We start from the raw sequence: 13,447 nt of genomic DNA on the forward strand, positions 1-13,447 counted from the left end.
TTGCATTTATCACTATAATTTATCACTTTTAATTATTTACAAAATATTATTTGGTTTTTTTAGTGGAACGGAAATTTATATTTAAGTTGACACTGTAATGTTATATTTAAATTAACAATTTAAGTATTTTGTCCAAACTGTTCAAAAATTGTAACTTTAAACTGATAATGGTTTACATGCAACTATATTTTAAATCTAATAAATTAAGTATAATATATTAAAATTTAAAGATATAACTTTATAAATAGAAGTAAAGATATTATTTTAAAATTGAAATTTAGTCTATTTATGATTACACTTTAGGTTTGATATTTATTTAACCTTATTAACCAACTTACAATCATGATTAGAAAGACACTACAATTTATCACTTTTAACTATTTATAAAATAATATTTGGGTTGTTTAACTTAAATAAAATTTATATTTAAATTGAGCCTATAATGTTATATTTTAATTAATAATTTAAGTATTTTGTACAAATTGCTCAAAAGTTATACCTTTAAAATGATAATGGTTTACATCCAACAATATATTAAAACTAATAAATTAAGTATAATATGTTAAAAGTTAAAAAACATAATTTTATAAGTAGAATTAAAGATATTATTTTAATATTGAAATTTAGTTTATATATGAATACACTTTAGATTTGATATTCATTTAACCTAATTACCAAATTATAATTATTATTATAAAGAAATTGAAAAGTCATGGGAGTTTCAAATGAATGTGGTAAAAGAAAAAAAAAAGAATGGAGGTTTCAAATGCATGAGATTCAAGAAAAAATGCTAGCTTTATAAGTATGTATGATTTATACTATATCATATTTAATTCCTAAGTTGAAAGTAATTATCTTGTCGTGATGAAGTCTAAACAACCATCTGGTAGTCAAAAACGTAAAAAACAAAAACTAGATGAAGAAAAGAGAAAGGATGACGCCAATGCTCTAGATAAGTTTATCCATAGACAACATGTTAAAGAGCCTGTTGAAGAGCATGTTGAAGATGATATTGAACACTAAGAACGTGTAGAAGTAGAAGTAGAAGAGATAGAAGATAAAGAGCCCGTTAAAGAGCTAGTTGATATATGTGATCCAAGAAGGTGGGAAAAACTTAATTATGAGGAGATTAAACTTTTAGTCGAGAAAGGTCCTAAAAGAGATACTAGTATTATGTATGGTCCATACGATAAATTTGGTAGACGATTTTCTGCAGCTTTATATACAAGAACTTTATCAAATTTGGAGAAGTGTGATAGAGAATGACTAGTATATTCGAAAGAGATCAACAGGGTATTTTGTTTTTGTTGTAAAGTGTTTAGAAAAGGGATTTCGAAAAAGTAAACTGGGTGATGAAGGTTATTTAGATTGGCATCATGTTACCAGTAGAGTTAAAGAGCATGAAATTTCCTTGGATCATTTCAAAAATAGGAACAAGTGGTTTGATATGCATAAAAGATTGAACTTGAATGAAACAATTGATAAAGTTCAATACGAGCAATTCAAAAAAGAAAGTGACTACTGGAAACAAGTCCTTTTGAGAATCATTGCAGTAGTGAAGTTTCTGGCTAAACATAATTTAGCATTCCGTGGATCAAATGAAAAGTTGTATAAAAAAGGTAACTATAGATTGTATATTTTTTTTCCAATTCCAATTCCAATAAATACTTTTTTGTTAATTATTATGATTGATTTCACTTCTTATTTGTAAATTGTATAACAGGTAATAGAAATTTTTGGGTGTCATTGAAATGTTGGAAGAGTTTGACCCGATTATCAAAGAGCATGTGCGACGGATCACAAATGACGAGCTTCATGTGCATTATCTTGGGCACACGATCCAAAAGCGAACTAATACTTTTGATAGCTTAAGAAATTAAAAAAGGAACTTATCAAGAAGATAAAGGAAGCAAAGTACTACTCAATCATACTTGATTGTACTCCTGATTCAAGTCACCAAGAACAGATGACTATAATAGTGATGTATTTAAAGTTATTATATAATTTTGTTACTGTTGAGGAGTCCTTTTTAGGTTTTTTGAATGTTGATGATACCTACAGAAAAGGACTATTTGATATTACACTTGAGAAGTTAAATTCTCTTGGTCTTGAAATTGATGATATGCGTGGTCAAGGCTATGATAATGGAGCAAACATGAAAGGAAAACACCAAGGAGTGAAAAAGAGATTTTTAGATATAAATCCTAGGGCATTTTACACTCCTTGTGGTTGACATTTTATTAATCTAACATTATGTGATATAGCTAACAAGTGTGTTAAAGGAAGGATTTTTTTTTTTGATTCATCCAATACATTTATACTATCTTTGCAAATTCTACTAAGAGGTGGGAAATTCTGAAAGGTAATGTTAAATCATGGAGTCTTAAGTCATTATGTCAAATTCATTGGGAAAGTCGGGTTGAGAGTGTAAAGGTTATTAAACTGCAACTTGTTGATGTGCGAGAAGCAACTTCATTGGCAGAAAAAGAACTTGGTGACTTTGAATTTTTGGTATCAACTGTTATCTGGCATCAAGTACTAAACCATGTGAACATTATGAGTAAAAGCTTACAATCAAAGGATATGCATCTTGATAATGCTATTACAAAAATAAACAAATTGATTGAGTACTTCAAAGATTATAGAGAAACTGGTTTTTCAAAAGCGATTGGTGAAGCTAAGGAGATTGCTATTGAAATGTGTATCGGTCCAATATTTCCACAAAAACGTTGATTTAAAGGAAAAAAAGGTTTCATGAGAGTTCAAGTAGTGAAGAAGTTTCATTTACACCTGAAGAGAATTCCAGAGTCAACTATTTTTTATACATTGTTGATCAAGTTATTTCTTCTCTTGAGACAAGATTTGAACAATTTAAAGAGTATGACAAAGTATTTGGTTTTTTATTTCCACATAAGTTGAGGGGAATTGAAGATAAAGATCTTAAGTCGTCTTGTTATCGTCTTGAAAAAGCACTCAAGTTTAAAGAAAGATTGGATATTGATGCTGAGGAACTTTATACGGAGTTTAAATTATTTAAAACACTGGAAACCAATGAATTTAGCAACCCTGTAGATGTTTTGAAGTTTTTGAAAGAACTTGATTATTTTCCAAATGCAAGCATTGCATATTGAATATTGTTGACTATTCTAGTAACGGTGGCATATGCAGAAAGGATTTTTTTCCGATATTGAAGTTATTGAAATCTTACTTACGCTCCACAATGTCCCAAGAAAGACTTAGCGGTTTGGCGATGATATCTATCGAGAACGAAATCTTAGAGTGTATAGAATACAAAGAGTTACTCAACCAATTTGCTATCAAGAATGCTAGGAGAGTTTCATGGATCATCAACTAACTGTTACAATATGTAATTATTCATTAAATAATATGGTTTTGATATGTTTATTGCTATAAATTTTTTCGCCGTTTTAAACAAATATTAGTTTATATAATTTAATTTGTTACACGTTAAGGACTAAGGGCCTTTTTTTTCGGTTCGTCCTAGGCATTTAAATCCTTATGGCCGACCCTGTCAATGGAAAACTCATTGGTGATCTTCGAAAAAGTCCTCCGAACAACGATGTCCGACATTGGTAGATTGTTTTGGAGACATATCTCTTAAATCAAATCATTGACAGAGCTTCTTTTGTAACATCCATAAAGATCATGTCAATTTAAAACTTTTTAAAACATTTAGAAATCAATAGTTATTACAAATTGGTTTTCAAAATAGTTCTATATCAGAGTATCCTAGAAACAATGTCATAAAATGTGAGGAGCTGTACAATCATGCCTTTGCCTTCCCGTGATCATCCGAAGCTTAGTGAGTTTCCCCCCAAAATACCGATACATAACAAATAATACACATAATAACAACATGTAGTGGGTCCGTAGCTCTACAAACTGGATTACCCCTGAGCCCTTAGTGTGAGTCTGGCTTTCTTTCAGGCCCATAACTCACATCTGGCTTGCTTCCGATCCTACATCATAAGCCCGGTTTGCTCTCGAGTCCACAACTTATGACTGGCTTTCCCCCGTTAGTCCTAAGATTGGAACATAACTGATCAGCCCTCAGTGCGAGTCTAGCATGCTCCCCTGACCCTCAGCCCGCAACTAGAATGCCAAGGAGTCCTTAATATGAGAATGGTATGCTCTCCCGAGCCTCAGCTCATATCTGGTATAGTCCATGGTTTGTTGGTCACCACACGAAGCAGTGCAACCTCAACCATACCCACACAACATGTCGACATATAACAGCTAAATGCACATACAGATAATCAAACAGTAACACAGGTAGTCCTATAGATCTACCAAACTGGCATAGCAAATTAGCATGCATAACTATATCATACTCAACATATCATCAACTACCGGGATATTAAATCTAATGGGCCGACCTTGGTGCCTTCGACCCCTGAGTATAGTGAGGAAAATTCACCTCACAAATGTCGAACTGTAGTGATAAGATTAAACTCTCGAATCGTAGCCATGAACTCCACTACCTATATTCACCATAAAACTGATGGGTTTTGAGCATTCTAACACTTACTAAGTATACATGCAACCCTAATAAACCTTGGATCTATGTTTGTCTAAGATTCATGCAAAATTGATTTCCAAGGTTCATGATCCTATCTAGCATACATGGGGAACATTTTAACTTAAATGATAGATAGAATAACATACCTTGTTGTTGATTTTGATTCCTTGAAACCTTCTGAGCCTAGCACCCCAAGTGTGATGCCTCAAATGCTTCACACAACACCAAATTCTATGGAGTAAACTTGGAGAGAAAGTATAACACTCAAAAAGCGGCTCTAGCCCTCAAGTATGCATGTGTAGCTGATTTTGGGAGATGTCACATGGTTTATATAGTGTGTTGCATTAGGTAAAACCCTAATGTAACATGACTCTTCATTTCCATGATCCATGGATTAACTCCATGGAGCATCCATGGAGCACCCTATGGGTCTAAACCAACTTGACAATCCATGGAGCCTTAAGCCTATTATACAAGTATGAGTGATTTAGATCATCAACCCATATATTTAATTAGTCATCTTTTGATCAGTTAATTAATTCCAAATCAATTCTTGATCAAGACTAATCAAATAATATTATTAATATATTAGAACTTATAATATATTAATAAACCATAAGTGTTATTACTCTCATTTAGTTTATCCAATGCATGGTGCCATGCAACCCAAATGGACCATGCCGGGTCGGGTCAAGTACATACCATAAATAGTTAATTAGATGTTGGGAGACTCTGATTTTAAATAATGTTTTGGAAACCATGCTTTTGTAAACACTTCTTTTTAGAAAATAAGAACAACTTCTTGGAATCCAGAAGCGCCTTGTGTAAATCCATCTAAATAAGAACATCTTTCATCGTAACTTGCCACAGGGGAAATCTGGTGTTTTGATCCAATAATGGAATATCGTACTTCATTGAAGACATGATTAATCACTTGATAAAATGATCCCAATAAACTAATATTAAAACCCAAAAGTTGTGATACCATTTGTAGTAAACAAAGAGGGTAAGATGCACTAAAACGAAAAAGCCCTAATGCATTAAACAACCCAGAAATATGAATCACGAGAACAATATTAGTTCAAACGGAATATGACTAAGATATCAACCCATAATCAATTACATGCAATGAAAAATACCAAGAAAAAAGTAAATCAAAAGAGACACAAAGATATACGTGAAATCTGCGTTTAATGAGATTAAAATGGGAAAAGGTTTGATCAATTTGGCTAATTTGGTCCTTTAGTAAAGGAGTATCTTCATTTCAGGAACAAGCCCTTTTTAGACATGAAGACACCCATTTTAGACTATGGTGCCCCTTTTAGACCTGGAACACTGGTGCCCTTTTTAGACCCAAAACAACTAAATTAGACCTGAAAAAAGACAAAATAACCCTTGAACTAAGTAGAACTTGTCAATTTTGAAAGGAATATTTCCGCACATCTTAAACAAATAAAGTAATGAGGACATGGGTAGTGAAGCACCTGCAATCGATATCGACTTGGTAATGACATACTCATCTGTTGTTGTATGAAAACGCAATCGAGCCGAGATTGTCACGATTGACCAAGAATTCGAATGACCCCAATAATTACATTATATTAATGAGACAAAAAATTAAAGATACAATCTTCAAAACCTTTCATAGACGGAAATAAAGGTCCTTACGAGTAGAAATTATAACTCTAGTGTGGGTGGTTGAAGATGATGTTGGGAACAAGCACAACATAATACATGTTAGAGAAATACTTTATTGTGAACAAATATCAAGCCTTGTATTGTTTTATAAATATTACACAAGAATAAACCATGAATATGAAAATTTAATAAGATACCTTTTATTATGTTCTCAAAATTCAAAAAATAAACATTATATAATAGTATAAAAGTTTGGTATTTTAATGCTGGTGGGTGTCATGTCATAGTTGTGTTAAGGTAAAGACTTTCCATCTTAGCTTTCTCCACCTTCATCTTATTTTACCACAATGATCGACACACACACACATATATATATATATATATATCATTATAATATATAAAAAACCCTTTTATTGTTGGGCCTTCAAAATCACATTTAGACGTTTCCAACAACGCCACGTCACCTAGCTTCTAAGCGATACCATGTACCACAACGTCGTTCCACAACTCTTCCACGGATCAACCGATTCTCTCCTCTCGTAACCGTAACTTTGGCTTCTTCCCAACAAGAACTCTGACCAACAAAAAAATCTTGTTCGCATCGAAATAACTCACCTGTTTTACGAGTGGACCTCATCAAATCATCAATCTCATAGTTCTCCCAGTCCCACTCGGTTGATTATCGTCCGATGTTCCCAAGAACATCGTGAAGATCTTAAAAAGGAATTACATTTTTATCATTGTTTCCATTCATATCGATCCTGAAAGTGAAGTTTTTATATAACTTTAGGACGAAGAGTGTTATTATTTGCAAAAATCAATAAATCGTCCTTCAAATCATCGGATTTGTTTCAAAGGGCTCCTACACGCATCATCGACTCTTCAGAAAAACCATCTACGAATAATCGAAAAGGGTTTTTTCTTTTTGTAATTTAACTTCGATTTTCGTTTCCATTTTTGAAGTTTGAAATTTTGTAATCCGTCTCATTCCTACCCTCACTTGAATAACGACGCCCTAACTGTGAATCTTATTTTCGTTTCTCTTAATTTAGCAAGTTTGGGTATCACTAAAATGGGATACCACTATTCAAAGCGCTTGATTGAAGTTATAAGATGCAAATATGGATTATGTGCGGTTATGGAGTAAAGATTCTTCAGCGGCAATTCCCAGGTTAGTCTGTTAAACTTCAACTTCAATGACCTTTGCTTTCGCAGTCATTGACTCACTGTGTTGCCTTCTGTAGCTACCCTCTCCTTCTATGCGTATGTATTTTTCCTGTTAGATTTCATAAGATAGGTTTTTTGAAGGTGCGTTCTTAAAAACTATATCAAAAAATGCAAAATATTTTCATTTGTTATTGTTTTCCTGTAATTTACTACTGAAAACTATTTAGATACATGTTTTGGTTTCTAATTTTCTCATACTCCACAATTGAATCGCATTACATGGAATGCTCTTATATAATGATAATAGGTAACTTATAATAGAGCTTGATAATTGATGTTTGATATGCTTTTGACTTTAGCAATGTGACAAATACAATCTACAACTTTTAGGTGTAAACTAATAAAATTTTTGATTAGGGATGTTGATGCTTCAATGCTCGTACAACTTGGTAATTCTCCGATATGTTGGTCAGGTTCTAACAGACACATTATTATTGTGCTTCCCTTTATGACTTCTTATGAATTTTTTTTAATATTCTTAGTGCTTCATATTTAATGATCTTTGTTGTGCCAGTCCTCTGGGATTTATTTGGAGATAATCTTCTATCTGCTAAGATGCATGGGGTCAACTGCATTCGAATTAGTTGCATTTAATAATGCAATGTGTACTTGAAGCACTAACTCATTTAAAGAATAATCTCATCTAGATGGTTGTACTTGATTCATAAATATGTACATTAATCAACTATTTTTATTATATTATACTGTTCTTTTAGATACACTTGATAATTATACACCATTCATTGTTTTTTAACCCTTAACCTCTCAGACCTTATGACCCCTTGGAATTGGTGGGACAATTATTCGTATGACACCAAAAAGTCGAATGTGAGACTTTCATTCGTTACTTAACTATTAGTTTTTTGTGACATGGTCTTAAATAAAGCAAGCGAGGAAAAATCGGAGAGCGCATATGCCTCAGAGCTTTCAGTGGTGTGGTCTCACTTTTTAGCTAAGAAGTGGAAGATGGGAATTACATATATATGGTTGGTTTATTATTACAAATATGTAACAGAGTATCATGTGCTAATTCATGAGTAAATCCAGATTCATTGAAGTTTCATGTAACTAAATTTGTTAAAATGTCGATGTTGTTATCTATTTACCGTAACTTGTGACTATAAGAATAGGATTTAAAAAAAATCATGCAATCGAGTAACATACTTTGTATCTTACTATTAAACATTTGGGAATTTCATTGTTTTATCCATGTTTGATTTCCTCTGCCTTTTATTTCTACAAGGATTGTAGAACAAGTTTATATCCATAAACAATTACGAATCGGGTTCTCTTACGTTTGCAAATTCAAAACTTGAAGTTGATTATGCTCTATAGCGAATAGCTAACCTTTTTGTTTTTATTCGACAATTGGGTTCTCAAGGTAACTACATATTTTGTTTTTTGTTATTTTATTTTATTATTTTTATTATTTTTTTGACCTTAATCTGATCATATGAATCATTTCATATGAGGTGCAAGACAGGATTTGTACATCATTTAAGTCAAAACATGAGTTGATACACACAAAAATATCATTAGGGGATAGGTGTTCTTAGAGTATTGAACTTATCACAACAAAGCATCCATTAACAAGATATATGTAATGAATCACTTTTATTCAATTAAATATCACTTAGCTATTTGATCGCACCATTGTAGGATGTAAAAAAAAGTTTTTAAAGTCCCAAATCCTTCTAATTCATCCTCATATCGAATCAAGTAGTAGACATAACAATAAAGATCAATGAGAAACCAAAAAAAAAAGTGGGTAAAGCCTTAATAGAGAAATCAAAGATGATATTTCTTGATTAATCTCAATACTTGTAAACTCCACTGCTAATGATGTTGATAGATTTTCCATAAAGTGAAAAAATCATAGCATGGAATTGCATTGGGCTTTCATTTATTTGTTGATTATAACAACATACTTCCATTTCTTTTTTTATTCATGTATCGTATATTGAAAATTCACCCATTTATAGCATTGTACTTTCCTTTGTTGGGTTATTAACACAATATAAATTAGATAACAGGAAAAAATACCCAAAATACCCTTTGGGTCGTGCTTAGCACGGGCCTCAAACTTTTCTAGTATATATATATATATATATATATATATATATATATATATATATATATATATATATATATATATATATATATATATATAGAGAGAGAGAGAGAGAGAGAGAGCAAATCCAACACAGTGTTTGTTGTAGATGAGGGGGTGAACCATGATACCTACCTACCACAGCCACACTCACTGGCCTAAAGAATAAGTCTAATGGCGTGTTCGACAAAATTAGTTAGTAGCGGGTAATTTGTAGCTTGTAGCGTTTTGTTAAACGCTACATGAAGTAACATTTGGATTTGAAAAGTTTTGTTTAAACTAAACGCTAGAAGCTTGTAGTATCAAACAATGATTTGTATTTAAAACGGAATGTTTTGTCAAACGTTAGAAGCTAGAAACTCTCAAACACTATCAAAAGCTCTGCACCGAACACTCCCTAAATAAATGTGAAGTGATTCGTATACAATATTTTTTATCATACACAACAATTTATGTATTATATCGTTGTAACGTGACAACATTTTAAAGTTTCAATTGTTATGTATTGTTGTGCGACGAAGAAAATAGTTGGAAATATTGAGTTATTTAATAATATACCGTGTCGACATTAAATAATGTAATTCCGTGGATATTTGAGAAGTCATTCTCTGTAATTAACATGTAAAAGCCGCACAATTTCCTAGAACTTCCGCGGAATCCGAAAACATCCTCAAAAAGAACCAAACTACACTCCGAGAAAGCGCAGACCATTGACCATTCTCTTCGTGATAACGTAAAAACTAAAAACCTCGCCGTGTTTTGAACACCAGGATTCCACCCAACCAACTTCAGTTTCAAACTCCAATTTTCCAACTTCCATTGCATCTCTTCCATTAACCAAATTAACCAATGGACTTCGCCGCCGGCGAAGACCCACAACAACAACAACAACCGATCGAACACATCTTATCGTTCCCAATAATTCTATCTGATCGAATCCGTCAAGCCGTCGACGAATCAAAATCCTACAAACTCGAATGTAGCGAAGTCGGAAAACTCGTCGACCGTCTCTCTCAGATGCTCCGGTCTTTCGTCCGGTTCACCAACACCGCGCCTTCCCTCTATGACCGCCCCGTCCGCCGTGTCTTCGCCGACGTTACCAGAACTCTAAAACGTGCCCTAGTTCTTGTAAGGAAGTGCCGCAATCGAAGTGTGCTTCTTCGTGTCGTCACTATCGTAGGCGCCGCTGATTTCAGGAAACTTTTTACCCTTCTTGATGCATCAATTGGTGACATGAAATGGTTGCTTAGCATATTCGACACCGGCGGAGATTTCGGTGTCGTTCTATCTTTACCCCCAATTGCGAGTAATGATCCTATTTTGGCATGGGTTTGGTCTTATATATCTTCACTTTATTTATGTCCTTTAAATGTTAAAATCGAAGTCGCAAATGGGTTATGTTCATTAGCACATGATAACGATAGAAACAAAAAAATCATAGTAGCAGAAGGTGGAATTCCGCCATTGTTAAAGCTTCTGAAAGAAGATACATCACCAGAAGCCCAAATTACGGCCTCCAACACACTCTTTAACTTGGCAAACAATCAAGACAGGGCTAGGTTAATCACTAACGAGCTTGGTGTCCCAATTATAGTACAATCTTTTCAGAAATCTCCAATTAGGGTTCAGATATCGATTGTGAAATTAATTTCAAGAATGGCGGAAAACGATGAAGTTTCACAAGAGGCATTTGCTAGAGAGAATGTGATCAGACCACTCGTTACATTGTTATCATTCGAAACATTCGTTGGCAATGATTCCCAGAAGCAAAGTATTCATTCGATTGTCCAGTTTAATAAACAAGATACAAGAAATTACACTTCATCTTCTTCAATGTGGTCGATTAACAGAAAAGAGAGACAAAACGAGCCATCTGAATTGAAACTGGAATTGAAAACTAATTGTGCGAAAGCCTTATGGATGCTTGCAAGAGGTAATCTTGCAAACAGTAGGATAATAACAGACACAAAAGGGTTACTCTGTTTAGCTAAAATTATCGAGACAGAAAAAGGTGAATTGCAGATCAACTGTTTGATGAATGTCATGGAAATCACAGCTGCAGCCGAATTAAATCCCGATCTCAGACGCGCAGCTTTCAAGACAAATTCCCCCGCCGCAAAAGCCGTAATCGACCAACTCTTGAGACTAATTCACGATTCTGATTCCGGTTCTGATTCCGATTCCGACGACTCTCCAATCAAGATTCCGGCGATCAGAGCGATCGGTTATCTGGCTCGAACTTTCCCCGCTAGAGAAACCCGCATCATCGGTCCGCTCGTGAAACAACTCGGTCACTGGAATCCGGACGTTGGAACGGAATCAGCCATCGCCCTCGGGAAATTTGCTTGCCAAGAGAATTTTCTATGCACGGAGCATTCAAAGACTATAATTGAATTTGATGGGGTGATGCCTTTGATGAGATTGTTGAGAGGGAGTGAGAAGACAAAGTATCATGCGTTAGTGCTTTTGTGTTATCTTGCTATGAATGTTGGAAACAGTGAGGCTCTTGTACATGCGAGAGTGTTGACAGCTTTAGAAGGGGCTGATAAAGGCATTGTTGGTCAGCATTCAGAGTTGAAAGATTTGGTGGTTAAAGCTATTTATCATCTAAATATGTATCATGCTGCTGTTGTTCCTTAAAGACAAGTAGTATTGTATATTCGCATTTTAGAATTTTGAGGTGGCAACTATGCATTTTTAGGCTAACAATTAATTATTTACACTTGTAAATGTGTAGCAACTATTAAATTGGTGACTTTGGTGGTTGATATAAATCTTTGTTATATGTGATGGGACTCGACCAACTTTCCAGGGTTATTTTGTTAAGGACATTAACTTCTTTTCAGTAGAATAGAGATGTGAGTTATTCTTTTTCCCACATTTCACTAAACCAGTCAGCTTCTTTTCTGATGGACAAAAATGCTCATTTTTACAGCTTTGAACAGATTTTTTTTACCTAATTAAAAATATATTACCATTTATAGTTATTACGTTTTAAATATAATTAACATTCATATATGATTATTGTTATAAAAAAAATAACTATTAATATAAGTTAACAATATATGGAACATTTACTTTCTTACGAATAAATTATTATAAAAAATATTCTTTTTAATCTACATAAATAAAACTATAATTTTAGTCTATAGACTTGCCAAATTTCTAATATGAATAGAAGTAAAAAGTAAATAAATCAATATTTGCATTTGTATATAATAGGAGATAGGATCATATGTACACAAACATATATCGTCCTGTAACAAACTCAAATTTGTCCAATCAATATATAATCTTTTTTTATTTAAATTTAATTAATAAAAGGCTTTGTAGTAATTTGTATATACTATTTAATTTAAATATAAAAATAAACAACTAGATTTATGGTAACAGAATTATATCATTAACTATTTCTAATCGTATGAAGATACTTTGGTAGATGAAATTGCACGAATAATCAATCGAATCTTCATCAAAACAATGATTGAAAATCAATTATAAATTTTAGAATACTCACAATAAATGTTGTGTTTGGCGCGCCACAGCTAGCTGATAAGCTAGCTTATTTTTCAAGTTTTTTTAAATTGTCATGTTTGGCAAGCCAAAAAGTTATTATAATTTAGCTTATAATCTAGCCTTTTTAAAAAGCTACTTAGACTAGCTTTTTAGAAGTTTTTTTAAAGTTTTCCAAATATACCCTTTAATTATTTATAAAAACACATTCTTTTAAATGTCCTTTTATGTCATTTCATATTTTTCAGCTAGTTTTATCAAACATTATTTTTTTATCAGCTAGCTTTTTATTTAACAGCTAATTTTTTAGCTATCAATTAGCTTTTCAGCTAACATTTAACTTTTCAGCTAGTACCCCAAGCATAACCAAAGTAATCAAAGAAGAATGTGGTCATTCTCAATGGATTTCGAAGGAATTA

At 32.9% G+C, this 13,447-nt stretch overlaps 2 protein-coding genes across 2 annotated transcripts; both read left to right on the forward strand.

Annotated features, from left to right (window-relative positions):
* Window positions 1-864: 864 nt before the first annotated feature.
* LOC145039232 (uncharacterized) lies at window positions 865-3,131 on the forward strand. Its single transcript, XM_078987314.1, has 5 exons — window positions 865-999; window positions 1,316-1,619; window positions 2,034-2,228; window positions 2,363-2,699; window positions 2,741-3,131. The coding sequence occupies exons 1-5, from the start codon at window positions 865-867 to the stop codon at window positions 3,129-3,131; spliced, it is 1,362 nt and encodes a 453-aa protein (XP_078843440.1).
* Window positions 3,132-10,176: 7,045 nt separating this feature from the next.
* ARO4 (armadillo repeat only 4) lies at window positions 10,177-12,341 on the forward strand. The gene has a single exon (XM_078989037.1). The coding sequence runs from the start codon at window positions 10,365-10,367 to the stop codon at window positions 12,153-12,155; it is 1,791 nt and encodes a 596-aa protein (XP_078845163.1). The 5' UTR covers window positions 10,177-10,364; the 3' UTR covers window positions 12,156-12,341.
* The last annotated feature ends 1,106 nt before the right edge of the window (window positions 12,342-13,447 follow it).

The sequence above is a fragment of the Lactuca saligna genome, chromosome 4 (assembly GCF_052625555.1).
Source record: "Lactuca saligna cultivar CGN05327 chromosome 4, ASM5262555v1, whole genome shotgun sequence".
NCBI lineage: Eukaryota > Viridiplantae > Streptophyta > Magnoliopsida > Asterales > Asteraceae > Lactuca > Lactuca saligna.

Bases quoted from the DNA above. Each gene is read 5' to 3' on its own strand.
- LOC145039232 (XM_078987314.1), top strand. From the start codon at position 865: ATGAAGTCTAAACAACCATCTGGTAGTCAAAAACGTAAAAAACAAAAA. The intron at 2,229-2,362 runs GTTGACATTTTA...AAATTCTGAAAG, and splicing joins GGCATTTTACACTCCTTGTG to GTAATGTTAAATCATGGAGT. The intron at 2,700-2,740 runs GTGTATCGGTCC...GTTGATTTAAAG, and splicing joins AAGGAGATTGCTATTGAAAT to GAAAAAAAGGTTTCATGAGA.
- ARO4 (XM_078989037.1), top strand. From the start codon at position 10,365: ATGGACTTCGCCGCCGGCGAAGACCCACAACAACAACAACAACCGATC.